Below are 24,011 nucleotides of genomic sequence, written 5' to 3' on the forward strand. Positions count from 1 at the left end.
TGGACCAGCCACGCACCCTGGGGACACTCACTTGAGTTAGCTGAGCACCCTGGGGACACACATTCAGCTTAGCTGAGCACCCTGGGGACACTCATTCTGCTTAGCTGAGCACCCTGGGGACACTCATTCTGCTTAGCTGAGCACCCTGGGGACACCCATTCAGCTTAGCTGAGCACCCTGGGGACACCCATTCGGCTTAGCTGAGCACCCTGGGGACACTCATTTGGGTTAGCTGAGCACCCTGGGGACACTCATTCGGGTTAGCTGAGCACCCTGGGGACACTCATTCGGCTTAGCTGAGCACCCTGGGGACACTCATTTGGGTTAGCTGAGCACCCTGGGGACACTCATTCAGCTTAGCTGAGCACCCTGGGGACACTCATTTGGGTTAGCTGAGCACCCTGGGGACACTCATTCTGCTTAGCTGAGCACCCTGGGGACACTCATTTGGGTTAGCTGAGCACCCTGGGGACACTCATTCGGGTTAGCTGAGCACCCTGGGGACACTCATTTGGGTTAGCTGAGCACCCTGGGGACACTCATTCTGCTTAGCTGAGCACCCTGGGGACACTCATTTGGGTTAGCTGAGCACCTTGGGGACGCTCATTCGGGTTAGCTGAGCACCCTGGGGACACTCATTTGGGTTAGCTGAGCACCCTGGGGACACTCATTTGGGTTAGCTGAGCACCCTGGGGACACACATTGGGCTTAGCTGAGCACCCTGGGGACACTCATTTGGGTTAGCTGAGCACCCTGGGGACACTCATTTGTGGTAGCTGAGCACCCTGGGGACACTCATTCGGCTTAGCTGAGCACCCTGGGGACACTCATTTGGGTTAGCTGAGCACCCTGGGGCCACTCATTCGGCTTAGCTGAGCACCCTGGGGACACTCATTTGGGTTAGCTGAGCACCCTGGGGACACTCATTCGGCTTAGCTGAGCACCCTGGGGACACTCATTTGGGTTAGCTGAGCACCCTGGGGACACTCATTTGGGTTAGCTGAGCACCCTGGGGACACTCATTTGGGTTAGCTGAGCACCCTGGGGACACTCATTCGGGTTAGCTGAGCACCTTGGGGACACTCATTTGGGTTAGCTGAGCACCTTGGGGACACTCATTTGGGTTAGCTGAGCACCTTGGGGACACTCATTCGGGTTAGCTGAGCACCCTGGGGACACTCATTTGGGTTAGCTGAGCACCCTGGGGACACTCATTTGGGTTAGCTGAGCACCTTGGGGACACTCATTTGGACCAGCCACGCACCCTGCTGCCACCCGGCCGAGCCGAGCCGCCACCCGCGTTATCTGCGCACCCCGTGTCCTCCCACCCGTGCTATCCGCGGCCCCCCACGCCCCCCCCTCCCGCGCTATCTGCGCACCCCGGTTCCAGCTGCTGGGGCGGCCGCGCTCCCCGGCGGCAGGGCAGGGCAGGGCAGGGCAGGGCCGACGGAGCTCCGGCTCGGTGCCGGCCGGTGCGGGGCGGTCGTTCGGTGCCCAGCTCCCCGCCCGGCCCCTGGCGGCCGCCCCGCCCGCTCCCCGCCGCCGCCCCCCGCCCGCCTCCCGGCGCCCGGCCCCCGCCGCCGCCCGCGGGGAGACCGCGTCCCGCAGCCGCCGCCACGCACCGCGCCAGGTGGGTCCGGGCTGAGGCGCTGCGGGGGGACACGGCGTGGGGACATGGCCCGGGGACACGGCCCGGCGTGGGGACGCGGTGTGGGGTCGCTTGGAGTGGGGACGCGGGGTGGGACATCGCGTGGGGACACGACACGGCTGCCTTCCCCCCGGGGCGTGCCGTGGGGGCACGGCGTGGGCCGCCTGCGTGGGGCTGTGGGGCAAGGACGCGGCGTGGGGACACGGCGCAGGACATGGCACGTGGGTCCCTTCGCGTGGGGATGTGTCGTGGGCACATGAGGTGGGTCCCTCTCACGTGGGGCCACGGCACGGTGACTTTGCGTGGGGACCTGGGGTGGGTGCATAACCCGGGACAGGGCACAGCTGCCTTCCCGTGGGAGTGGCACGGGGGCACGGCATGGCACCTTTGTGTGGGGACACACCGCGGGGACACGGCTGCTTTCCCTTGGGACGTGGTCCGTCTTGCGTGGGGACGTGGAGTAAGGGCACGATACAATCATCTGGCCGTGGGACAAGGCGTGGGGCTGGGGGGAGGGGGCAGAGCGTGGTCCGCTTTGCGTGGGGGTGTGGAGTAAGGGCACGACACAATCGTCTGGCCGTGGGACATGGCGTGGCCCCCTGTGCGTGGGGAACCGATACAGCAGCAGCGGGGGGGGTCCCGTTTGTGCTGGGACATGGCACGGGGCAGCCCCTGCGTGCCAGCCACGCTGCGTGGGGACACAGCACAGCCTGTCCGCCTGGGGACCTGCCCTGGAGGATGGGGCACAAGAGACACGCTGTGGTCTTCTGCTCCCACTGCGACAGCTCAGGGGCATAGCACAGACCCCTTCACGGGGCTGCGGGGACACCCCTCTGCGTGGGCACCCGGCGTGGGGTCGCCTGGCCGCTTCACCAGCCCTGTCCCCTCTGCTGCTGCTGCTGCTCCTCGGTGTGGCTCCTGCTGAGGCTGGACAAACTCATCGCTGGGCTGATGGGGCTGGGCTGATGGGGCTGGGCTGATGGGGCTGGGCTGGGCCTTCCCCACCCTGGAAATCCCCGAGGGGTGGTGCTGGGGGAAGCCCTGGACACAGGCACCCACTGCTCCACGGCCACCCACAGCCCTCTGAGCCCACCTGGGGCTGCCCCTTCCCCGCAGCCCCCCGGGTGGGTGCCCTCCTGCTGGGGCTGGGGGCTGCCGCCGGGGCAGCCGCACGCCCTGGGGCTGCAGCCAGGGGCTCTCTCCCCTCCCCAGATCCCCTCTTGCAGCGCAGGGGAGGGGTCGTGCGACCCCCCTGATGAGCACCCCTGTGATGGCCCCGGGACCTGCTGCCTCCCCGCAGCCAGCTGGAGAGGAGAAGCCAGCGGGGAGCACCCCGGCAAAGGGGACTTAACCCCCGATCCATGGCAGGGGACAACCACCTGGGGCTACGGGAGAGCAACCCAGCACCTGCGCCTGTCCCTCGTCCCCCGCTGCCCAGGAGGCCCCCGGAGAGCCTGGGCCATGTAGTCGCCCACCCGTGCTCACCATCACCATGCGGCAGGGCTACGCGGCCGTCCTGTGTGAGTAAGAGCCCGGCCAGGGGGGCGAGTGGCATCGCGGGGAGGTGTGTGTGTAGGGGGGTCACCTCGGGGGTGACAGCTTTTTGGCTGCCCAGGTGTGATGGCCGTGCTGGGGCTGGAGGCTGCGGCGCCGGGCGAATGCGAGCTGAGCCGCCTGCTGCAGGACAAGCTGCGGTACGAGATGCGCCTGCAGTACATGGTAACCCCCGCCGGGGCACACGGAGGGCACAAAGAGGGGGGGTGTGTGAAGATGGGGAGGGAGGGCAGCACTTCTGCTGTGCCGAAGGGGTGCCACCACCTAGTGGTACCCAGCGCTGCTTCTGCCTGGCACCCTGAGCGTGTCAAAAGGGTCTGCTGGGGTGGCACAGAGGCTGGCAGGGTTGTGCCCTGTGGCTTTGGCTTGCCAGAAGCACTGCCAGGAGGCTTCTCCACCTTTCCAGAAACACTACTTCCCCATCGACTACACAGTGCAGGTCCAGTATGAGGAGGTGCTGAGGCCATCCAACATCACCCGCCTGGTAAGGGGGCAGCAGGGGATGGCACCATGAGAAGGGCATCCTGGGCACCCATGGGGTTGTATGAGTCTGACCTGGGGCATCACAGTGCAATGGGACAGGGACACCCATGGGGCTGTGTGGGTCTGACCTGGGGCACCACAGTGCAATGGGACAGGGACACCCATGGGGCTGTGTGGGTCTGATCTGGGACACCACAGTGCAATGGGACAGGGACACCCATGGGGCTGTGTGGGTCTGACCTGGGGCACCACAGTGCAATGGGACAGGGACAGCCGTGGGGCTGTGTGGGTTTGACCTGGGACACCACAGTGCAATGGGACAGGGACAGCCGTGGGGCTGTGTGGGTTTGACCTGTGGCACCACAGTGCAATGGGACAGGGACACCCATGGGGCTGTGTGGGTCTGACCTGTGGCACCACAGTGCAATGGGACAGGGACAGCCATGGGGCTGTGTGGGTCTGACCTGGGGCACCACAGTGCAATGGGCAGGGGCACCCATGGGGCTGTGTGGGTCTGACCTGTGGCACCACAGTGCAATGGGCAGGGGCACCCATGGGGCTGTGTGGGTCTGACCTGTGGCACCACAGTGCAATGGTACAGGGACAGCCATGGGGCTGTGTGGGTCTGACCTGGGGCACCACAGTGCAATGGGACAGGGACAGCCATGGGGCTGTGTGGGTCTGACCTGGGGCACCACAGTGCAATGGGACAGGGCCACCCTGGAGACCCGTGGGGCTGCGTGGGTCTCACCTGGGGCACCCTCTTGCCCGCAGCGCAATGGGACGGTGTCGGAGGTGGCCCTGAGGTACCTCTGGTTCCACATCAGCTCCCAGGCCGTGCTGCGCATCCGTGAGGTGCTGCCGGAGAAGCATCCATCCTGGAGGTACACCCAGGAGCTGGCCCGGCTCTTTGATGCCCTGGGCGAGGAGTTCAGCCAGTACCAGCAGGTGGGGACACCCTGGACACCCCCATGCCCACCACCCCAGCTTGGCAGTGCCCTTCACGGCTGCTGCCTGGGCACTTGGACACACGTAGTGAGTGTCCACATGACAGATGCACAGATGTTGGGGTGGCAAAGGTGTGACACACTTGGGGACATACACACACACAGGGGCATGAATGGCCTTCCCTGCATGTAGAGCTGGTGTGGGTAGCTGCTGTGGGGCAGAGGTTGGCACCTAGAGCTGTGGGGCAGTCCTGGGGAGTTGGTTTGGTGTCAGGGAGCATCCCTGTGTTGGTGGCACTGTGGGGGCAGTGGGAGGAACTGTATTGTGTGTGAAGGAGCATCCCTGTGCTGGGGACAGTGGGAGGAGGTGTTTGAGTGCTAGAGAGCATCCCTGCCCTGCGGTCAGTGTGGGGGCAGTGGGAGGTGTCAATGTGGGGGCAGTGTGAGGAGGTGTTTGAGTGCTAGAGAGCATCCCTGTGTTGGTGTCAGTGTGGGGGCGGTGGGAGGTGTCAATGTGGGGGCAGTGGGAGGAGGTGTTTGAGTGCTAGAGAGCATCCCTGCCCTGCGGTCAGTGTGGGGGCAGTGGGAGGTGTCAATGTGGGGGCAGTGTGAGGAGGTGTTTGAGTGCTAGAGAGCATCCCTGTGTTGGTGTCAGTGTGGGGGCGGTGGGAGGTGTCAATGTGGGGGCAGTGGGAGGAGGTGTTTGAGTGCTAGAGAGCATCCCTGCCCTGCTGTCAGTGTGGGGGCAGTGGGAGGTGTCAATGTGGGGGCAGTGTGAGGAGGTGTTTGAGTGCTAGAGAGCATCCCTGTGTTGGTGTCACTGTGGGGGCAGTGGGAGGAGCTGTGTTGGTGCTAGAGAGCATCCCTGTCCTGGCGGCAGTGTGGGGTCAGTGTGAGGAGGTGTTTGGATGCCAGAGAGCATCCATGTCCCGGTGTCAGTGGGAGGAGGTGTTTGTGTGTGAGGAAGCATCCCTGTGTTGGTGGCACTGTGGGGCCAGTGGGAGGAGCTGTGTTGGTGCCAGGAAGCATCCCTGTATTGATGGCACTGTGGGGTCAGTGTGAGGAGGTGTTTGGATGCCAGAGAGCATCCCTGTCCTGGTGTCAGTGTGAGGAGGTGTTTGTGTGTGAGGGAGCATCTGTGTCCTGGTGTCAGTGTGGGGCCAGTGTGAGGAGGTGTTTGTGTGTGAGAGAGCATCCCTGTCTTGGTGTCAGTGTGAGGAGGTGTTTGTGTGTGAGGGAGCATCTGTGTCCTGGTGTCAGTGTGGGGGCAGTGATGGAGGTGTCTGTGCATGAGGGAGAATGGCTGTTGTGCATGAGGGGTGTGTGTGTGTTGTGTGCAGTGTGTGTGTTGTGCTGTGTGAGTGAGGGTGAGTGGTGTGAGGGGTGTGCCTGGCCTGCTCTGTGGCATGTGTGGCACATGTGCGAGGAGCATTTGCGTTGCGAGGCATGGGGTGGTGAGTGCTGAGCGTGAGAGCTGTCAGGCAGCAGCAGATACCTGCTGTGCCCACGGGCCGCGTGTTTGGTGCCGTGGGTGAGGGCTGGGAGGGAGCCTTCGTGTAGCATTGGTGGTTCAGTGGTAGAATTCTCGCCTGCCACGCGGGAGGCCCGGGTTCGATTCCCGGCCAATGCAGCACCTACACTTTTGCACAACACTGCCCTCACGGCAACGCTGCCAACGGCACCCCGCAGCTTCCCCTTGCCCACCCTATGCCACCTGCACCTCTCTGTGGTGCCATCGCTGGCTGGGCGGAACACAGGTGCTGCCCTTTGGTGACATTTGAACCACACAATGCCAGGGGCTGGCAGGGACCTGGAAAGGTCATCTCGCCCAACCCCCGTGCCAAAGAAGGAGCTGAGGGGCTGTGCCAGAGAATTTGGGGGCACGGAGGGCCAGTGGCTCAGGGGCAGCTGTTCATGGCTTGGTGTCTGTGAGGGTGCTGGCCTGGCTGGCACTAAGTCTCTCTGTTTGTCAGTGGCAATGAGGCTCTCTGGCTGGAGAGAGCAGAGCTCCCCAGCAGGGATGAGGACACTCTCTATGGAGCTGAGAGCTGTGTGGTGCTTGTGCATGCCGAGGGCAGCATGTTTTGGGTGTTGTGTGTGTGTGTGTGTGCTGTGGCAGGTGTTTGAGCAGTGGGGATCCAAAGTGCATGGAGGTTGTGGTGTGGAGTTGTGAGGAGAGAGGGAGCTGTGGAGGGTGTCCTGAGAGTGCAAAGTGTGTGCAGGGCAATGGGGAAAGGCTTGCATTGGAGGCAGGAGGTGAGTGGGGAGGAAGAGATAGGTGCTGGGGTGGATTGTGGTGTGGAGTTGTGAGGCAGCAGTGTCTGTCCCCACTGCTGCCCCTGCCCAGTTCGTGAGCTGTGGGAGCACATCTGGGGAGTGCTGCACATCTGGCATTGGTGGTTCAGTGGTAGAATTCTCGCCTGCCACGCGGGAGGCCCGGGTTCGATTCCCGGCCAATGCAGCACCTACACTTTTGCACAACACTGCCCTCACGGCAACGCTGCCAACGGCAGCCTGCAGCTTCCCCTTGCCCACCCTATGCCACCTGCTCCTCTCTGCGGTGCCATTGCTGGCTGGGCGGAACGCAGGCACTGCCCTTTGGTGACATTTGAACCACACAATGCCGGGGGCTGGCAGGAACCTGGAAAGGTCATCTCGTCCAACCCTCCTGCCAAAGCAGGAGCTGAGGGGCTGTGCCAGAGAACTTGGTGGCACTAAGGGCCAGTGGCTCAGGGGTAGCTGTTCATGGCTTGGTGTCTGTGAGTGTGCCAAGCTGGCTGGCACTAAGTCTCTCTGTCTGTCAGTGGCAATGAGGCTCCCTGGCTGGAGACAGCAGAGCTCCGTGGCATGGATCAAGGCACTCCCTGTGGAGCTGAGAGCTGTGCGGTGCTTGTGCAGGCCCAGGGCAGCATGTTTTGGGTGTTGTGTGTGTGTGTGTGTGCTGTGGCAAGTGTTTGAGCAGTGGGGATCTGAAGTGCATGGAGGTTGTGGTGTGAAATTGTGAGGAGAGAGGGAGCTGTGGAGGGTGTCCTAAGAGTGCAAAGTGTGTGCAGGGCAAGGGGAAAGGCTTGCGTTGGAGGCAGGAGGAGAGTGGTGAGGAAGAGATAGGTGCTGGGGTGGATTGTGGTGTGGAGTTGTGAGGCAGCAGTGCCCGTCCCCACTGCTGCCCCTGGCCAGTTCGTGAGCTGTGGGAGCACATCTGGGGAGCAGCTGCACATCTGGCATTGGTGGTTCAGTGGTAGAATTCTCGCCTGCCACGCGGGAGGCCCGGGTTCGATTCCCGGCCAATGCAGCACCTACACTTTTGCACAACACTGCCCTCATGGCGACGCTGCCAACGGCAGCCCGCAGCTTCCCCTTGCCCACCCTATGCCACCTGCACCTCTCTGCAGTGCCATCGCTGGCTGGGCGGAACGCAGGCGCTGCCCTTTGGTGGCATTTGAACCACAGAATGCCGGGGGCTGGCAGGGACCTGGAAAGGTCATCTCGTCCAACCTCCCTGCCAAAGCAGGAGCTGAGGGGCTGTGCCAGAGAACTTGGTGGCACTGAGGGCCAGTGGCTCAGAGTTAGCTCTCCATGGCTTGGTGTCTGTGAGGGTGCTGGGCTGGCTGGCACTAAGTCTCTCTGTTTGTCAGTGGCAATGAGGCTCTCTGGTTGGGGCAGCAAAACTCCCCAGCAGGGATGAGGACACTCTCTATGGAGCTGAGAGCTGTGCGGTGCTTGTGCATGCCGAGGGCAGCATGTTTTGGGTGTTGTGTGTGTGTGTGTGTGTGTGCTGTGGCAAGTATTTGAGTAGTGGGGATCCAAAGTGCATGGAGGTTGTGGTGTGAAGTTGTGAGGAGAGAGGGAGCTGTGGAGGGTGTCCTGAGAGCGCAAAGTGTGTGCAGGGCAATGGGGAAGGCTTGAGTTGGAGGCGGGAGGTGAGTGGTGAGGAAGAGATAGGTGCTGGGGTGGATTGTGGTGTGGAGTTGTGAGGCAGCAGTGCCCGTCCCCACTGCTGCCCCTGGCCAGTTCGTGAGCTGTGGGAGCACATCTGGGGAGCAGCTGCACATCTGGCATTGGTGGTTCAGTGGTAGAATTCTCGCCTGCCACGCGGGAGGCCCGGGTTCGATTCCCGGCCAATGCAGCACCTACACTTTTGCACAACACTGCCCTCACGGCGACGCTGCCAACGGCAGCCTGCAGCTTCCCCTTGCCCACCCTATGCCACCTGCTCCTCTCTGCGGTGCCATTGCTGGCTGGGCGGAACGCAGGCACTGCCCTTTGGTGACATTTGAACCACACAATGCCGGGGGCTGGCAGGAACCTGGAAAGGTCATCTCGTCCAACCCTCCTGCCAAAGCAGGAGCTGAGGGGCTGTGCCAGAGAACTTGGTGGCACTAAGGGCCAGTGGCTCAGGGGTAGCTGTTCATGGCTTGGTGTCTGTGAGTGTGCCAAGCTGGCTGGCACTAAGTCTCTCTGTCTGTCAGTGGCAATGAGGCTCCCTGGCTGGAGACAGCAGAGCTCCGTGGCATGGATCAAGGCACTCCCTGTGGAGCTGAGAGCTGTGTGGTGCTTGTGCAGGCCCAGGGCAGCATGTTTTGGGTGTTGTGTGTGTGTGTGTGTATGCATGCTGTGGCAAGTGTTTGAGCAGTGGGGATCCGAAGTGCATGGAGGTTGTGGTGTGGAGTTGTGAGGAGAGAGGGAGCTGTGGAGGGTGTCCTAAGAGTGCAAAGTGTGTGCAGGGCAAGGGGAAAGGCTTGCGTTGGAGGCAGGAGGAGAGTGGTGAGGAAGAGATAGGTGCTGGGGTGGATAGTGGTGTGGAGTTGTGAGGCAGCAGTGCCCGTCCCCACTGCTGCCCCTGGCCGGTTCGTGTGTTGTGGGAGCACATCTGGGGAGCAGCTGCACATCTGGCATTGGTGGTTCAGTGGTAGAATTCTCGCCTGCCACGCGGGAGGCCCGGGTTCGATTCCCGGCCAATGCAGCACCTATACTTTTGCACAACCCTGCCCTGGAGGGGCTCGCCGAGATCCACGTGGAATCCGTGGAGGCGGACTCCTGGGACACCCCAATCCGCTTGGCAGCGACTGTTGCTGGCTCGGTGGCATGGGAGGAGGGACTGGGAAAGGATGGTTTGGTGCCAGGAAGCATCCCTGTATTGGTGGCACTGTGGGGCCAGTGGGAGGAGCTGTGTTGGTGCCAGGAAGCATCCGTGTGTTGGTGGCACTGTGGGGTCAGTGTGAGGAGGTATTTGGATGCCAGAGAGCATCCCTGTCCTGGTGTCAGTGTGGGGCCAGTGTGAGGAGGTGTTTGTGTGTGTGGGAGCATCCCTGTCCTGGTGTCAGTGTGGGGCCAGTGTGAGGAGGTGTTTGTGTGTGAGGGAGCATCTGTGTCCTGGTGTCAGTGTGGGGCCAATGTGAAGGGGGTGTTTGTGTGTGAGGGAGAACCTGTGTCCTGTTGTCAGTGTGGGGTCAGTGAAGGAGGTGTTTGTGTGTGAGGGAGCATCCCTGTCCTGGTGTCAGTGTGGGGCCAGTGTGAGGAGGTGTTTGGATGCCAGAGAGCATCTGTGTCCTGGTGTCAGTGTGGGGCCAGTGTGAGGAGGTGTTTGGATGCCAGAGAGCATCTGTGCCCTGGTGTCAGTGTGGGGGCAGTTTGGTGTGAGGGAGCATGGCCACTGCGTGTGAGGAGTGTGTGTGTTGTTGTGTGCAGTGTGTGTGTTGTGTTGTGCTGTGTGAGCGAGGGTGAGTGGTGTGAGGGGTGTGCCTGGCCTGCTCTGTGGCACGTGTGGCACATGTGCGAGGAGCGTTTGCGTTGCAAGGCATGGGGTGATGAGTGCTGAGCGTGAGAGCTGTTAGGCAGCAGCAGATACCTGCTGTGCCCACAGGCTGGGTGTTTGGTGCCGTGGGTGAGGGCAGGGAGCGGGTTGCAGCGTGGCATTGGTGGTTCAGTGGTAGAATTCTCGCCTGCCACGCGGGAGGCCCGGGTTCGATTCCCGGCCAATGCAACCAAACCTTGCCCCTTTTTGCCCCCTCCCTCCCCCTGCAGTCAGACGTGGAAGAGGTGGTGGCAGAGCTGGTGAAGCTGGTGCACAGCGGCGGCGCCCAGAGCCGGAGGAAGCCTGTGCGCCCCAAGGCACTGCTGGACAACTGCCTCAAGGTCATGAGGATGCTCTATGGGGCACCCTGTGAGTGGGGACCGGGGTGGGGAGGGGAGGACCTTCCTAAACAGAGATGCCAGGCGTGGGGGGGGTGTGGGGGAGGTCCTGGCCCACGCGCTGACAGCTGTGCCCTCTGCCCAGGTCGGTGGGAGTCTACCTAAACAGCACAGAAGATCCCCTCACTCGATGCCTTCTCCTCGCCCTGGAGCTCGGGATGCTGCCTTTGCTCTGACCTCCCCCAGGAGAGCCTCTCCGTGGGCGGGGGAGGTCCTGTAGGAAGATGCAAAAGCGGAGACAAGTGCCAGCCACTCTTGGAGCGTTTGCCACCCCCTCTTGGAGCATTTGCCACCCCCTTCTGGGACCGACTGCCAAGCCCAGTCAGGACCAAACGCCACTCCCTCTGAGACCAAACTCCATCCTCTCTGGGACAAATTGCCAGCTCCTCTGGGACCAGATGCCACTCTGTCTGGGACCAAATGCCACCCTCTCTGGGATCAAATGCCACCCTCTCTGGGACCAGATGCCACCCTCTCTAGGATCAAATGCCACCCTCTCTGGGACCAGATGCCACTCTGTCTGGGACCAAATGCCACCCTCTCTGGGATCAAATGCCACCCTCTCTGGGACCAAACATCACCCTCTCTGGGACCAGATGCCACCCTCTCTGGGACCAAACACCACCCTCTCTGGGATCAAATGCCACCCTCTCTGGGACCAAATGCCACCCTCTCTGGGACCAGATGCCACTCTCTCTGGGACCAAACACCACCCTCTCTGGGACCAATTGCCACCCTCTCTGGAACTCTTCCTGGCCATGGAGTTGGCCCCATCCATAATGCCAGGCCCCTTCTGCTGCAGGATGGAGATGGTGAGCCAGGAGGGCACAGCCCCTGCCCAGGCATCACCCCAATCCCTCCGGGTTTGTACTTTTCCCTCTGCTTCCATTAAACACCAGGTGGTTCTTCAGCCTTGCAGCTCAGCTTCCAGACAGCTTCCTGCTGGGATTCTCCAACCTCTCCCAAAAAAACCCACTCCCCACCTCCCTGCTTCCCACTGCTTTTTCTTCTGGGTGGGGGTAGTGGTGTCCTCCTGCTCCCCCAGGGCAGATCTTCACCCCAATATAGAGACCTCCAGAGCCACCTCCTGCTGAGCTGCTCCTGTCAGCCCGGGTAGGAAGCCACCTGGATGTGTTTGCTGTGCTTGGCTGCGTGAGACGCCGGAGGGGCTGGGGGCTGGCCTGCTGCCTGTCCCCTCCCCAGGTTCATTCATCACCTTAATTACCTATTAGAGCCCTTAATTGGGATATGCCTGGCCGCGGGCGGCTTGGGCTGCCTGCAAGAGTGTGCAGGTGAGGTGGGGGCAGCAGCAGCACGAGTGGTTGGAATGTCTTCTTCATCCTCCTGCTCCTCATCCTTCTTCTCCTCGTCCTCCTTCTCCTCCTCATCCTACTTGTCCTCCTTCTCCTCATCCTCACCTTCCTTTTCCTTCTTCCCCTCATCTTTATCATTGTCCTCATCATAGTTGTCTTCATTCTCCTCCTTCCCCTTCTCCTTCCCCTTCTCTTTCCCCTTCCCTTTCTCTTTCCCCCTCTTTCCCCTTCTCTTTACCTCTGTTTTCCCTCTTTCCCTTCTCCTTCCCCTCCTTCTCCTTCCCCTCCTTCTCCTTCCCCTTCCCCTTCTCTTTCCCCTTCCCCTTCTACCCCTTCTACCCCTTCTTCCCCTTCTCCTTTTCCTTCTCCTTCCCCTTCCTCCTCATCCTACTTGTCCTCCTCCTTATCCTCACCTTCCTTTTCCTTCTTCCCCTCCTCCTCCTCATCTTTATCATTGTCCTCATCACAGTTGTCTTCATTCTCCTCCTTCCCCTTCCCCTTCTCCTTCTCTTCCCTCCTCTCTTTCCCCCTCTCCTTCCCTCTCTCTTTCCCCTTCTCCTTCTCTTTCCCCCTCTCTTTCCCCTTCTCCTTCCCTTTCTGTTTCCCCTTTCCCCTTCCTTCCCCTCCTACTCCTTCCCCTTCTCCTTCCCCTTCTTCCCCTTCCCCTCCTCTCCTTCCATCCCTGCTTCATATCTACTTAAAGCCCACCCATCTCTCAGCCTCCAGCTGCACTCCCCCAGCTCTAATTCGAGGCATATCCTTGCCCAGGGGTCCTGCCTTTACCCAGCCTCCCCTAGCTGGTCTGGATTGACCTCTTTGCATCCCACTCCCTCCAGCCTAGCGTGGGAATGGTCTCCCCTTGCACTTCCTCCACCACTGTGGGAAAAAAACCAATAAGGCAAAGCTGTCCCAGCCAAAAAACAAAATGACCTGGGCCAAGCTTTCTGGAGCACCCCCACAGCACTCTGCTGCTGCCTCTCCAGCCCAAGTGGCCACTTGAGATCTTGTGACGTGGCTTTTTCCAGCCCTTCTTTCGAGGGATGGCCTCAGAAATGTCAGCAGAGGCTCAGCAGGGGAACTGGGTTCAGCTGATAGGGACACTGGAGCAGCACCTCGTGACAGAGAAGTCATCAGATCATGGAATGGTTTGGATTGGAAGGGATCTTGAAGCTCATCCACTCCAAACCCTCCCCCCTACTCCACCACTCCTACACTCAGCAGGGACAGCTGCGGCCACAGCAAGCAGCTCAGAGCTCCTAACAGCCTCACTTGCAATGGTGCCAGGCATGGAGCATCCCCTACCTCTCTGGGCAACCTTGGGCCAGGGTCTCACCACCCTCAGCATCAAACATGGGTCCCTACTCTCCCCTCTCAATCTCCCATCACCCCTTGGCCTGTCTCATCAGGCCCTGCTCAAGAGGCTGTCCCCAGCTTTCTGACTGTCCCTTTGAAGCACTGAAAGGCTACCAGAAGGCTCCCCCTGGAGCCTTCTCTTCTCCAGGCTGAACAACCCCAACTCTCCCAGCCTGGCCTCACAGCAGAGGGCATCAGCATCAACCTTCCCAGCATTGCTGACCCCACTCCAACAGGTCTGTGCTGTGCTGAGGACTCCAGAGCTGCCCCCAGCACTGCAGGGGTGGGGTCTGAGCAGAGCAGAGGGGCAGAATCTGCTCCTGTGATGGGTACTGGATGTCAGCCCAGGGTGAGGTCCCAAAAGACATCCCCAGGGCCGTGCTAGTGCCTGCAAGATGCTCCTGTTGTGAACCCTCCCAGCTGGTGGAGAAAGGAGGAGGCTTTGCTGGCCTTGAATCAGCAGCAGCAGTGTCCATCGACAGCCTCCAGGTGGGCGTGGAGCAGCTGACTGGTTTGAGGGTGCTGGGCTCAGCAGGGTAAGCCTTGGGGTCCAGAAGATGTCCCATGCCCGTGGTGGCCTCAGGCCACCAACCAGTGTGGCTGATGACCACAGAAAGCCACATCCCATGGGCAGTGTTAGGATGCTGGGGAGGGGATCCCTCAGCCCCTTGGCACCAGGATGCAGGCACATCCATCCCTCTGCACCCCAGGGTGGAGACAGCTCTCACCTCCCAGCCTTGGCATCCCTCTTGTCACCCCACAGATGCAGAGCAAGCTTGGAGGTGACAATTAAATGACTTTAGTGGGCAGGTGATTGGTCTCACCAGGGCAGGCTCTGCCCTCTCCAGTCCCAGAAGGTGCCATTGCTGTTGGCAGAGAGCCGAGCCAGCAGCTGCAGGACTCCCCTCACGCTCTCCTCCACTGTCACTGGACCCTGATGGACTCAAAGACATAGAATCAGGCTTGGAAAAGCCCTCTGAGATCATCCAGGCCAACCAACAACCCAACCCCACCAGGGTTGTCAAACCACCTCCCTGAGTGCCATGGCCACACCTTGAACAACCTTCAGGCATAGAGACTCCACCACCTCCTCCCTGGGCACCCAGCCCAAACCCTCCTCCAGCTACCTCCAGCTCTGCTGGGGTGCCAGATTTGGCCAGGAGGTGCTCCAACAACCTAGGAATGGGGGGGAGCTGCATTAATTAACCATCCCTAATTTGGCTGATGAGTCCTGATCAAAAAGGAACTCAGTTTGTCCCCCCCAGGCCATCACCAGCCTGGCCAAGCTGCTCCTCCTGGGGGCAACCAGCCCAAACCCTCCTCCAGCCACCTGCAGCTCTGCTGGCGTGCCAGATTTGGCCAGGAGAGGCTGGAGGTGCTCCAACAGCCTAGGAATGGGGGGGTTTGCATTAATTAACCATCCCTAATTTGGCTGATGAGTCCTGATCAAAAAGGAACTCATTTTGTCCCCCCAAGGCCATCACCAGCCTGGCCAAGATGTTTCTCCTGGGGGCACCCAGCCCAAACCCTCCTCCAGCTACCTACAGCTCTGCTGGGGTGCCAGATTTGGCCAGGAGGTGCTCCAACAGCCTAGGAATGGGGGGGGGTGCATTAATTAACCATCCCTAATTTGGCTGATGAGTCCTGATCAAAAGGGAACTCAGTTTGTCCCTCCCCAGGCCATCACCAGCCTGGCCAAGCTGCTCCTCCTGGGGGCACTCAGCCCAAACCCTCCTCCAACTACCTCCAGCTCTGCTGGGGTGCCAGATTTGGCCAGGAGAGGCTGGAGGTGCTCCAACAGCCTAGGAATGGGGGGGTTGCATTAATTAACCATCCCTAATTTGGCTGATGAGTCCTGATCAAAAAGGAACTCAGTTTGTCCCCTCCAGGCCATCACCAGCCTGGCCAAGCTGCTCCTCCTGGGCATGCCCTTGGCACTGGTGGAGGAGAAGCCAACTTCTGAGCCATGCTGGGGCTTGGGGTGGTGAGGAGCAACACCCTGGGGGGGGGGCTCGGCTGGAGCTGTGCGTGGGGCCAGGGTGCCCTCTGCTGACACGAGATTGGGATGGGACACGGAGAGGGGAGCGGGAGGAAAAGGAGAGAGCCTGGAACTGGTCCTTGGTGGTGCAGCTGCCCCAACCCTCCAGGAGGGAAGGGATGTCCATGGAAGGGCTGCTTGGAGGAGGAGATGTTCCTGGCAAGGAAACACCCTGCGAGGGGATGGCCACCATGAGAAGGGATATCCCTGGGAAGGGATGCTCCCAGGAAGAGATATCTGTGGGAAGGGATACAGATGGGAAAGGTATGTCCATGGAAAGGGATGTCCCTGGGAAGGGATGCTCCCAGGAAGAGATGTCTGTGGGAAGGGATACAGATGGGAAAGGTATGTCCATGGAAAGGGATGTCCCTGGGAAGGGATGCTCCCAGGAAGAGATGTCTGTGGGAAGGGATACAGATGGGAAGAGATGTCCCTGGGAAGAGATGTCTGTGGGAAGGGATACAGATGGGAAAGGGATGTCCCTGGGAAGTGATAAGTGATATAGATAGGAAAGGGATGTCCCTGGAAAGGGATGTCCCTGGGAAGTGATGTCTGTGGGAAGGGATACAGATGGGAAAGGGATGTCCATGGGAAGTGATAAGTGATACAGATGGGAAAGGGATGCCCATGGAAAGGGATGTCTGTGGGAAGGGATACAGATGGGAAAGGGATGTCCCTGGGAAGAGATGTCTGTGGGAAGGGATACAGATGGGAAAGGGATGTCCCTGGGAAGAGATGTCTGTGGGAAGGGATACAGATGGGAAAGGGATGTCCCTGGGAAGAGATGTCTGTGGGAAGGGATACAGATGGGAAAGGGATGTCCCTGGGAAGAGATGTCTGTGGGAAGGGATACAGATGGGAAAGGGATGTCCCTGGGAAGTGATAAGTGATACAGATGGGAAAGGGATGTCCATGGAAAGGGATGTCCCTGAGAAGTGATGCTCCCAGGAAGAGATGTCTGTGGGAAGGGATACAGATGGGAAAGGGATGTCCCTGGGAAGTGATGCTCCCAGGAAGAGATGTCTGTGGGAAGGGATACAGATGGGAAAGAGATGTCCCTGGGAAGTGATAAGTGATACAGATGGGAAAGGGATGTCCATGGAAAGGGATGTCCCTGGGAAGTGATGCTCCCAGGAAGAGATGTCTGTGGGAAGGGATACAGATGGGAAAGGGATGTCCCTGGGAAGTGATGCTCTCAGGAAGAGATGTCTGTGGGAAGGGATACAGATGGGAAAGGGATGTCCCTGGGAAGTGATGCTCCCAGGAAGAGATGTCTGTGGGAAGGGATACAGATGGGAAAGGGATGTCCCTGGGAAGTGATAAGTGATACAGATGGGAAAGGGATGTCCATGGAAAGGGATGTCCCTGGGAAGTGATGCTCCCAGGAAGAGATGTCTGCAGGGAAGGGATACAGATGGGAAAGGGATGTCCCTGGGAAGGGATGCTCCCAGGAAGAGATGTCTGTGGGAAGGGATACAGATGGGAAAGAGATGTCCCTGGGAAGTGATAAGTGATACAGATGGGAAAGGGATGTCCCTGGGAAGTGATGCTCCCAGGAAGAGATGTCTGTGGGAAGGGATACAGATGGGAAAGGGATGTCCCTGGGAAGTGATAAGTGATACAGATGGGAAAGGGATGTCCCTGGGAAGTGATAAGTGATACAGATGGGAAAGGGATGTCCATGGAAAGGGATGTCCCTGGGAAGTGATGTCTGTGGGAAGGGATACAGATGGGAAAGGGATGTCCCTGGGAAGGGATGCTCCCAGGAAGAGATGTCTGTGGGAAGGGATACAGATGGGAAAGGGATGTCCCTGGGAAGTGATAAGTGATACAGATGGGAAAGGGATGTCCATGGAAAGGGATGTCCCTAGGAAGGGATGCTCCCAGGAAGAGATGTCTGTGGGAAGGGATACAGATGGGAAAGGGATGTCCCTGGGAAGTGATAAGGGATACAGATGGGAAAGGGATGCCCATGGAAAGGGATGTCTGTGGGAAGGGATACAGATGGGAAAGGGATGTCCCTGGGAAGAGATGTCTGTGGGAAGGGATACAGATGGGAAAGGGATGTCCCTGGGAAGAGATGTCTGTGGGAAGGGATACAGATGGGAAAGGGATGTCCCTGGGAAGGGATGCTCCCAGGAAGAGATGTCTGTGGGAAGGGATACAGATGGGAAAGGGATGTCCCTGGGAAGAGATGTCTGTGGGAAGGGATACAGATGGGAAAGGGATGTCCCTGGGAAGAGATGTCTGTGGGAAGGGATACAGATGGGAAAGGGATGTCCCTGGGAAGGGATGCTCCCAGGAAGAGATGTCTGTGGGAAGGGATACAGATGGGAAAGAGATGTCCCTGGGAAGTGATAAGTGATACAGATGGGAAAGGGATGTCCATGGAAAGGGATGTCCCTGGGAAGTGATGTCTGTGGGAAGGGATACAGATGGGAAAGGGATGTCCCTGGGAAGGGATGCTCCCAGGAAGAGATGTCTGTGGGAAGGGATACAGATGGGAAAGGGATGTCCCTGGGAAGTGATAAGTGATACAGATGGGAAAGGGATGTCCATGGAAAGGGATGTCCCTAGGAAGGGATGCTCCCAGGAAGAGATGTCTGTGGGAAGGGATACAGATGGGAAAGGGATGTCCCTGGGAAGTGATAAGGGATACAGATGGGAAAGGGATGCCCATGGAAAGGGATGTCTGTGGGAAGGGATACAGATGGGAAAGGGATGTCCCTGGGAAGAGATGTCTGTGGGAAGGGATACAGATGGGAAAGGGATGTCCCTGGGAAGAGATGTCTGTGGGAAGGGATACAGATGGGAAAGGGATGTCCCTGGGAAGGGATGCTCCCAGGAAGAGATGTCTGTGGGAAGGGATACAGATGGGAAAGGGATGTCCCTGGGAAGAGATGTCTGTGGGAAGGGATACAGATGGGAAAGGGATGTCCCTGGGAAGAGATGTCTGTGGGAAGGGATACAGATGGGAAAGGGATGTCCCTGGGAAGGGATGCTCCCAGGAAGAGATGTCTGTGGGAAGGGATACAGATGGGAAAGAGATGTCCCTGGGAAGTGATAAGTGATACAGATGGGAAAGGGATGTCCATGGAAAGGGATGTCCCTGGGAAGTGATGTCTGTGGGAAGGGATACAGATGGGAAAGGGATGTCCCTGGGAAGTGATGCTCCCAGGAAGAGATGTCTGTGGGAAGGGATACAGATGGGAAAGGGATGTCCCTGGGAAGTGATAAGTGATACAGATGGGAAAGGGATGTCCCTGGGAAGGGATGTCCCTGGGAAGTGATGCTCCCAGGAAGAGATGTCTGTGGGAAGGGATACAGATGGGAAAGGGATGTCCCTGGGAAGTGATGCTCCCAGGAAGAGATGTCTGTGGGAAGGGATACAGATGGGAAAGGGATGTCCCTGGGAAGGGATGCTCCCAGGAAGAGATGTCTGTGGGAAGGGATACAGATGGGAAAGGGATGTCCCTGGGAAGTGATGCTCCCAGGAAGAGATGTCTGTGGGAAGGGATACAGATGGGAAAGGGATGTCCCTGGGAAGTGATGCTCCCAGGAAGAGATGTCTGTGGGAAGGGATACAGATGGGAAAGGGATGTCCCTGGGAAGGGATGCTCCCAGGAAGAGATGTCTGTGGGAAGGGATACAGATGGGAAAGGGATGTCCCTGGGAAGTGATGCTCCCAGGAAGAGATGTCTGTGGGAAGGGATACAGATGGGAAAGAGATGTCCCTGGGAAGTGATAAGTGATACAGATGGGAAAGGGATGTCCCTGGGAAGTGATGCTCCCAGGAAGAGATGTCTGTGGGAAGGGATACAGATGGGAAAGGGATGTCCCTGGGAAGTGATAAGTGATAAGTGATACAGATGGGAAAGGGATGTCCATGGAAAGGGATGTCCCTGGGAAGGGATGCTCCCAGGAAGAGATGTCTGTGGGAAGGGATACAGATGGGAAAGGGATGTCCCTGGGAAGGGATGCTCCCAGGAAGAGATGTCTGTGGGAAGGGATACCGATGGGAAGGGCTGCCTGTGGAAAGGGATGTGCCTGGGAAGGGCTGTCCGTGGGAAGAGCTGGGAAGGCTGTCCCTGGGAAGCGATGATGTCCCCGGGAAGGGATGTTTGTGGGAGGTCTGCTCATGGGAGGTGATGCCCACGGGAAGAGACTGCGCCCTTGGGGCTTTGCAGAGCCAGAGTGACCCAGCCCCTCCCATCACTCACCGTGCCCGGTCCCAAGGGAGGCGTCACGCAGCCAGGGTCCACGGACACGCACAGGATCCCACTGCCGCCGTACTCCAGAGCCAGGCACTTGGTGAGCATGTTCAGAGCAGCCTGGGGTGGGGACACACAACTGCCACCCTCGTGGGGTGGCACCGCCACGGCCAAAGCCTGGTGGGGAGCTCGAGGAGGGGGGGGGAAGAGGAGGAAAAAGGAGGAAGAGGAGGAGGAGGAGGAGGAGGAGGAGGAGGAGGAGGAGGAGGAGGAGGAGGAGGAGGAGGAGGAGGAGGAGGAGGAGGAGGAGGAGGAGGAGGAGGAGGAGGGGGAAGAGGAGGAAAAGAAGGAGGAGGAAAAGGAAGAGGAGGAGGAGGAAAAGGAGAAGGAGGAGGAAAATGAAGAGGAGGAGGAAAAGGAGGAGGAGGAGGAAAAGGAAGAGGAGGAAAAGAAGGAGGAGGAAAAGGAAGAGGAGGAGGAAAAGGAAGAGGAGGAAAAGAAGGAGAGGAAAAGGAAGAGGAGGAGGAAAAGGAGGAGGAGGAGGAGGAGGAGGAGGAGGAGGAGGAGGAGGAGGAGGAGGAGGAGGAGGAGGAGGAGGAGGAGGAGGAGGAGGAGGAGGAGGAGGAGGAGGAGGAGGAGGAGGAGGAGGAGGAGGAGGAGGAGGAGGAGGAGGAGGAGGAGGAGGAGGAGGAGGAGGAGGAGGAGGCGGCGGCGGCGACCCCCTAAGCCGCCGCCTGCAGTGCCGGCGGCAGTACCTTGCTGCAGCGGTAGCAGACATCCTGCCTCTCCTCCCAAGCCTCTGCTGCCTCGATGGAGCCCAGGATGCTGGAGACGTTGACAATGGCAGCTCTGCTGCAGCTCAGCCCCCGCTGGCCTTCGGCCTCAGCCGCCTCCTTCAGCAGAGGCAGGAAAGCCTGCGGGGGACATGCCCTGGGCTGTCACAAACCCACAGATCCCCGAGCTGCACTGGGCTGCTGGCAGCCTCCAAGGGCATCTTGGCCAAGCCCCCACTGCAGGCAGCAGGGACACCTCCAGGTAGATCAAGCTGCTCAAGCCTGGCCTTGAGGGTGTCCTCAAGCCCCTCCCTGGGCAGCCTGTGCCAGTCTCTCCCCACCCTCCCTGTGCACAGGCTCCTCCTGATGCCCAACCTAACTCTGCCCTGCTCCACTTCCAAACCATTGCCCTCAGCCTATCCCCACAGGCCCTCCCCAGCCTCTCTGCAGCTCCCCTGCAGCTCCAAGGTCTCCCCTGAAGCCTTCTTTTCTCCAGGCTGCACATCCCCAACTCCCCCAGCCTTGTCCTCATAGCAGCTCCAGCACTCTGAGCATCTCAGTTGCCTCCTCTAGACCTCCCCAGCCTGCCTGCAGCTCCCCTGCACCTCCAAGATCTCCCCAGCCAGCCTGCAGCTCTAAGGTCTCCCCTGGAGCCTTCTTTTCTCCAGGCTGCACATCCCCAACTCCCCCAGCCTTGTCCTCATAGCAGCTCCAGCACTCTGAGCATCTCAGTTGCCTCCTCTAGACCTCCCCAGCCTGCCTGCAGCTCCCCTGCACCTCCAAGATCTCCCCAGCCAGCCTGCAGCTCTAAGGTCTCCCCTGGAGCCTTCTCTTCTCCAGGCTGCACATCCCCAGCTCTCCCAGCCTTGACCTCATAGCAGCTCCAGCACTCTGAGCATCTCAGTTGCCTCCTCTAGACCTCCCCAGCCTGCCTGCAGCTCCCCTGCACCTCCAAGATCTCCCCAGCCTGCCTGCAGCTCCAAGATCTCCCCTGGAGCCTTCTCTTCTCCAGGCTGCATAGTCTCAAGTCTCCCAGCCTTGCTCCCCCCAGCAGCCCCATCCCTCTCAGCATCTCGGTGGCCTCCTCTAGCCCCACCCCAGCATCTCTTCTCACGTCGGGAACCCCGGAGCTGGACGCAGGGCTCCAGCTGAGCTCTGCCTGGAGCAGAGGAGCTGCAGCAAGCCTGCCGATCTCCAGCGGGGGAGATGCTTCCATGCCCTTCCTCCGCAGCCGGGGCCCGGGGAGCCTGCGTGGGCTCACCTGGCAGGTCTGCAGGGGCCCGATGGTGTTGGTGGTGTAGAGCAGGGTCATGTTCTCGGCCGTCTCGGTGGCCAGCGTGCTGCTGCGGGTGGCGCCCGAGTCGTTGATCAGCAGGTTGAGGCCAGCCCTTCCCACCCTCTCTCTCACCTTCCCCACCGCTGCCCTGATGCTGTTGGGGTCGGTCACATCTGTGAGGGGGACAATTGGAGGCTCGGAGGAGCTGGCACACACCATGGGGAGGCAGGTCCCAGCCGTCGAGCATCCTCTCGGGGTGCCAGCAGCCAGCTGGTGGTTCAGCTGGACCCACCCACGGGTGACATCGCATCCTCGAGTGGCTTCCTGCTCTGGCACCTACCTAGAGGCAGGACCACGACGTTGGGGAAGCCCAAAGCCACCTCGTTGACAGCCTGGGGAGAGAAAAGGGAGCTGTCAGGGACGGGGCTGGGGGCGGAGAGGGGGTGGGGAGGGGTGGGGGCTCTGTGCCACGCAGGGGTGGCAACTGGAAAGGCACCAACAGGTTTCAACAGGTCCCCGTGGGAGAGCTTCGGGGCGAGTCGCTGCTTCCCTGCACCCAGCCGAGCTCAGCATCTGCACAACCCCTCCCTGCCCCAGCGTGTGCCTCCCGCCGGGCTCAGCATCCCCCCCCCCAGCACCCCCCAACCTGTGCTAAGAGGACAGGAATCAAAGAGAGAGCTTTTCCCACGGCATTCGTGGTCACAGTGACCCTCCTGAAACACAGGTGGGGTCGGTGACACCCTTGGGTGCTCACAACTGAACACCTCCCCCTGCCCTCACCCCCACCAGCACCTTCCCTACCTCCCCCTGGGTCATTTATGGTCACAGTGACCCTCCTCAAACCCATTTGTGGTCACAGTGACCCTCCTCAAACCCAGGTGGGGTCGGTGAACACCTTTGGGTGCTCACAACTGAATACCTTCCCCTGCCCCCGTCCCCCCCAGCACCCTCCCTACCTTCCCCTGGGTCATTTATGGTCACAGTGACCCTCCTCAAACCCATTTATGGTCACAGTGACCCTCCTCAAACCCAGGTGGGGTCGGTGAACACCTTTGGGTGCTCACAACTGAACACCTTCCCCTGCCCTTGTCCCCCCCAACACCTTCCCTACCTTCCCCAGGGTCATTTATGGTCACAGTGACCCTCCTCAAGCCCAGGTGGGGTCAGTGAACACCTTTGGGTGCTCACAACTGAACACCTTCCCCTGCCCTCGTCCCCCCCAGCACCTTCCCTACCTCCCCCTGGGTCATTTATGGTCACAGTGACCCTCCTCAAACCCATTTATGGTCACAGTGACCCTCCTGAAACACAGGTGGAGGTCAGTGAACACCTTTGGGTGCTCACAACTGAACACCTCCCCCTGCCCCCATCCCCCCCAGCACCCTCCCTACCTTCCCCAGGGTCATTTATGGTCACAGTGACCCTCCTCAAACCCATTTGTGGTTACAGTGACCCTCCTCAAACCCAGGTGGGGTCGGTGAACACCTTTGGGTGCTCACAACTGAATACCTTCCCCTGCCCCCGTCCCCCCCAGCACCCTCCCTACCTTCCCCTGGGTCATTTATGGTCACAGTGACCCTCCTCAAACCCATTTATGGTCACAGTGACCCTCCTCAAGCCCAGGTGGGGTCAGTGAACACCTTTGGGTGCTCACAACTGAACACCTTCCCCTGCCCTCGTCCCCCCCAGCACCTTCCCTACCTCCCCCTGGGTCATTTATGGTCACAGTGACCCTCCTCAAACCCATTTATGGTCACAGTGACCCTCCTGAAACACAGGTGGAGGTCAGTGAACACCTTTGGGTGCTCACAACTGAACACCTCCCCCTGCCCCCATCCCCCCCAGCACCCTCCCTACCTTCCCCAGGGTCATTTATGGTCACAGTGACCCTCCTCAAACCCATTTGTGGTTACAGTGACCCTCCTCAAACCCAGGTGGGGTCGGTGAACACCTTTGGGTGCTCACAACTGAATACCTTCCCCTGCCCCCGTCCCCCCCAGCACCCTCCCTACCTTCCCCTGGGTCATTTATGGTCACAGTGACCCTCCTCAAACCCATTTATGGTCACAGTGACCCTCCTCAAGCCCAGGTGGGGGTCAGTGAACACCTTTGGGTGCTCACAACTGAACACCTTCCCCTGCCCTTGTCCCCTCCAGCACCCTCCCTACCTTCCCCAGGGTCATTTATGGTCACAGTGACCCTCCTCAAACCCATTTATGGTCA

General features: G+C 59.8%; 2 protein-coding genes and 6 non-coding genes across 12 annotated transcripts; 7 read left to right on the forward strand and 1 right to left on the reverse strand.

Moving 5' to 3' along the window:
* Positions 1–1,559: 1,559 nt before the first annotated feature.
* Positions 1,560–11,742, forward strand: IL34 (interleukin 34). Of its 5 annotated transcripts, none has more exons than XM_064159802.1 (7): positions 1,560–1,630; positions 2,949–3,168; positions 3,264–3,367; positions 3,576–3,686; positions 4,460–4,633; positions 10,657–10,795; positions 10,910–11,742. In XM_064159802.1, exons 2-7 carry the CDS (start codon positions 3,141–3,143, stop codon positions 10,927–10,929), a joined length of 576 nt encoding a protein of 191 aa, XP_064015872.1. In that variant the 5' UTR covers positions 1,560–1,630; positions 2,949–3,140; the 3' UTR covers positions 10,930–11,742. The 5 variants fall into 5 exon arrangements, with proteins under 5 accessions (XP_064015872.1, XP_064015871.1, XP_064015874.1 ...); XM_064159801.1 differs by having other exon boundaries at positions 1,568–1,630; positions 2,861–3,168; XM_064159804.1 differs by lacking the exon at positions 1,560–1,630 and having other exon boundaries at positions 2,615–3,172; positions 3,248–3,367.
* TRNAG-GCC (transfer RNA glycine (anticodon GCC)) lies at positions 6,192–6,262 on the forward strand. The gene has a single exon. It is a non-coding gene; the product is annotated as a tRNA-Gly (tRNA).
* TRNAG-GCC (transfer RNA glycine (anticodon GCC)) lies at positions 7,023–7,093 on the forward strand. Its single transcript has one exon. It is a non-coding gene; the product is annotated as a tRNA-Gly (tRNA).
* Positions 7,854–7,924, forward strand: TRNAG-GCC (transfer RNA glycine (anticodon GCC)). Its single transcript has one exon. It is a non-coding gene; the product is annotated as a tRNA-Gly (tRNA).
* TRNAG-GCC (transfer RNA glycine (anticodon GCC)) lies at positions 8,688–8,758 on the forward strand. The gene has a single exon. It is a non-coding gene; the product is annotated as a tRNA-Gly (tRNA).
* TRNAG-GCC (transfer RNA glycine (anticodon GCC)) lies at positions 9,525–9,595 on the forward strand. The gene has a single exon. It is a non-coding gene; the product is annotated as a tRNA-Gly (tRNA).
* TRNAG-GCC (transfer RNA glycine (anticodon GCC)) lies at positions 10,545–10,615 on the forward strand. Its single transcript has one exon. It is a non-coding gene; the product is annotated as a tRNA-Gly (tRNA).
* Positions 11,743–14,299: 2,557 nt separating the features above from the next.
* LOC135184176 (C-signal-like) lies at positions 14,300–22,914 on the reverse strand. The gene is made up of 6 exons (XM_064159760.1): positions 22,900–22,914; positions 22,129–22,180; positions 21,774–21,961; positions 20,495–20,653; positions 19,749–19,859; positions 14,300–14,424 (listed from the first exon to the last, which is right to left on the reverse strand). The coding sequence occupies exons 1-6, from the start codon at positions 22,912–22,914 to the stop codon at positions 14,311–14,313; spliced, it is 639 nt and encodes a 212-aa protein (XP_064015830.1). The 3' UTR covers positions 14,300–14,310.
* Positions 22,915–24,011: the final 1,097 nt, after the last annotated feature.

The sequence above is a fragment of the Pogoniulus pusillus genome, chromosome 20, assembly GCF_015220805.1.
Source record: "Pogoniulus pusillus isolate bPogPus1 chromosome 20, bPogPus1.pri, whole genome shotgun sequence".
Lineage (NCBI taxonomy): Eukaryota > Metazoa > Chordata > Aves > Piciformes > Lybiidae > Pogoniulus > Pogoniulus pusillus.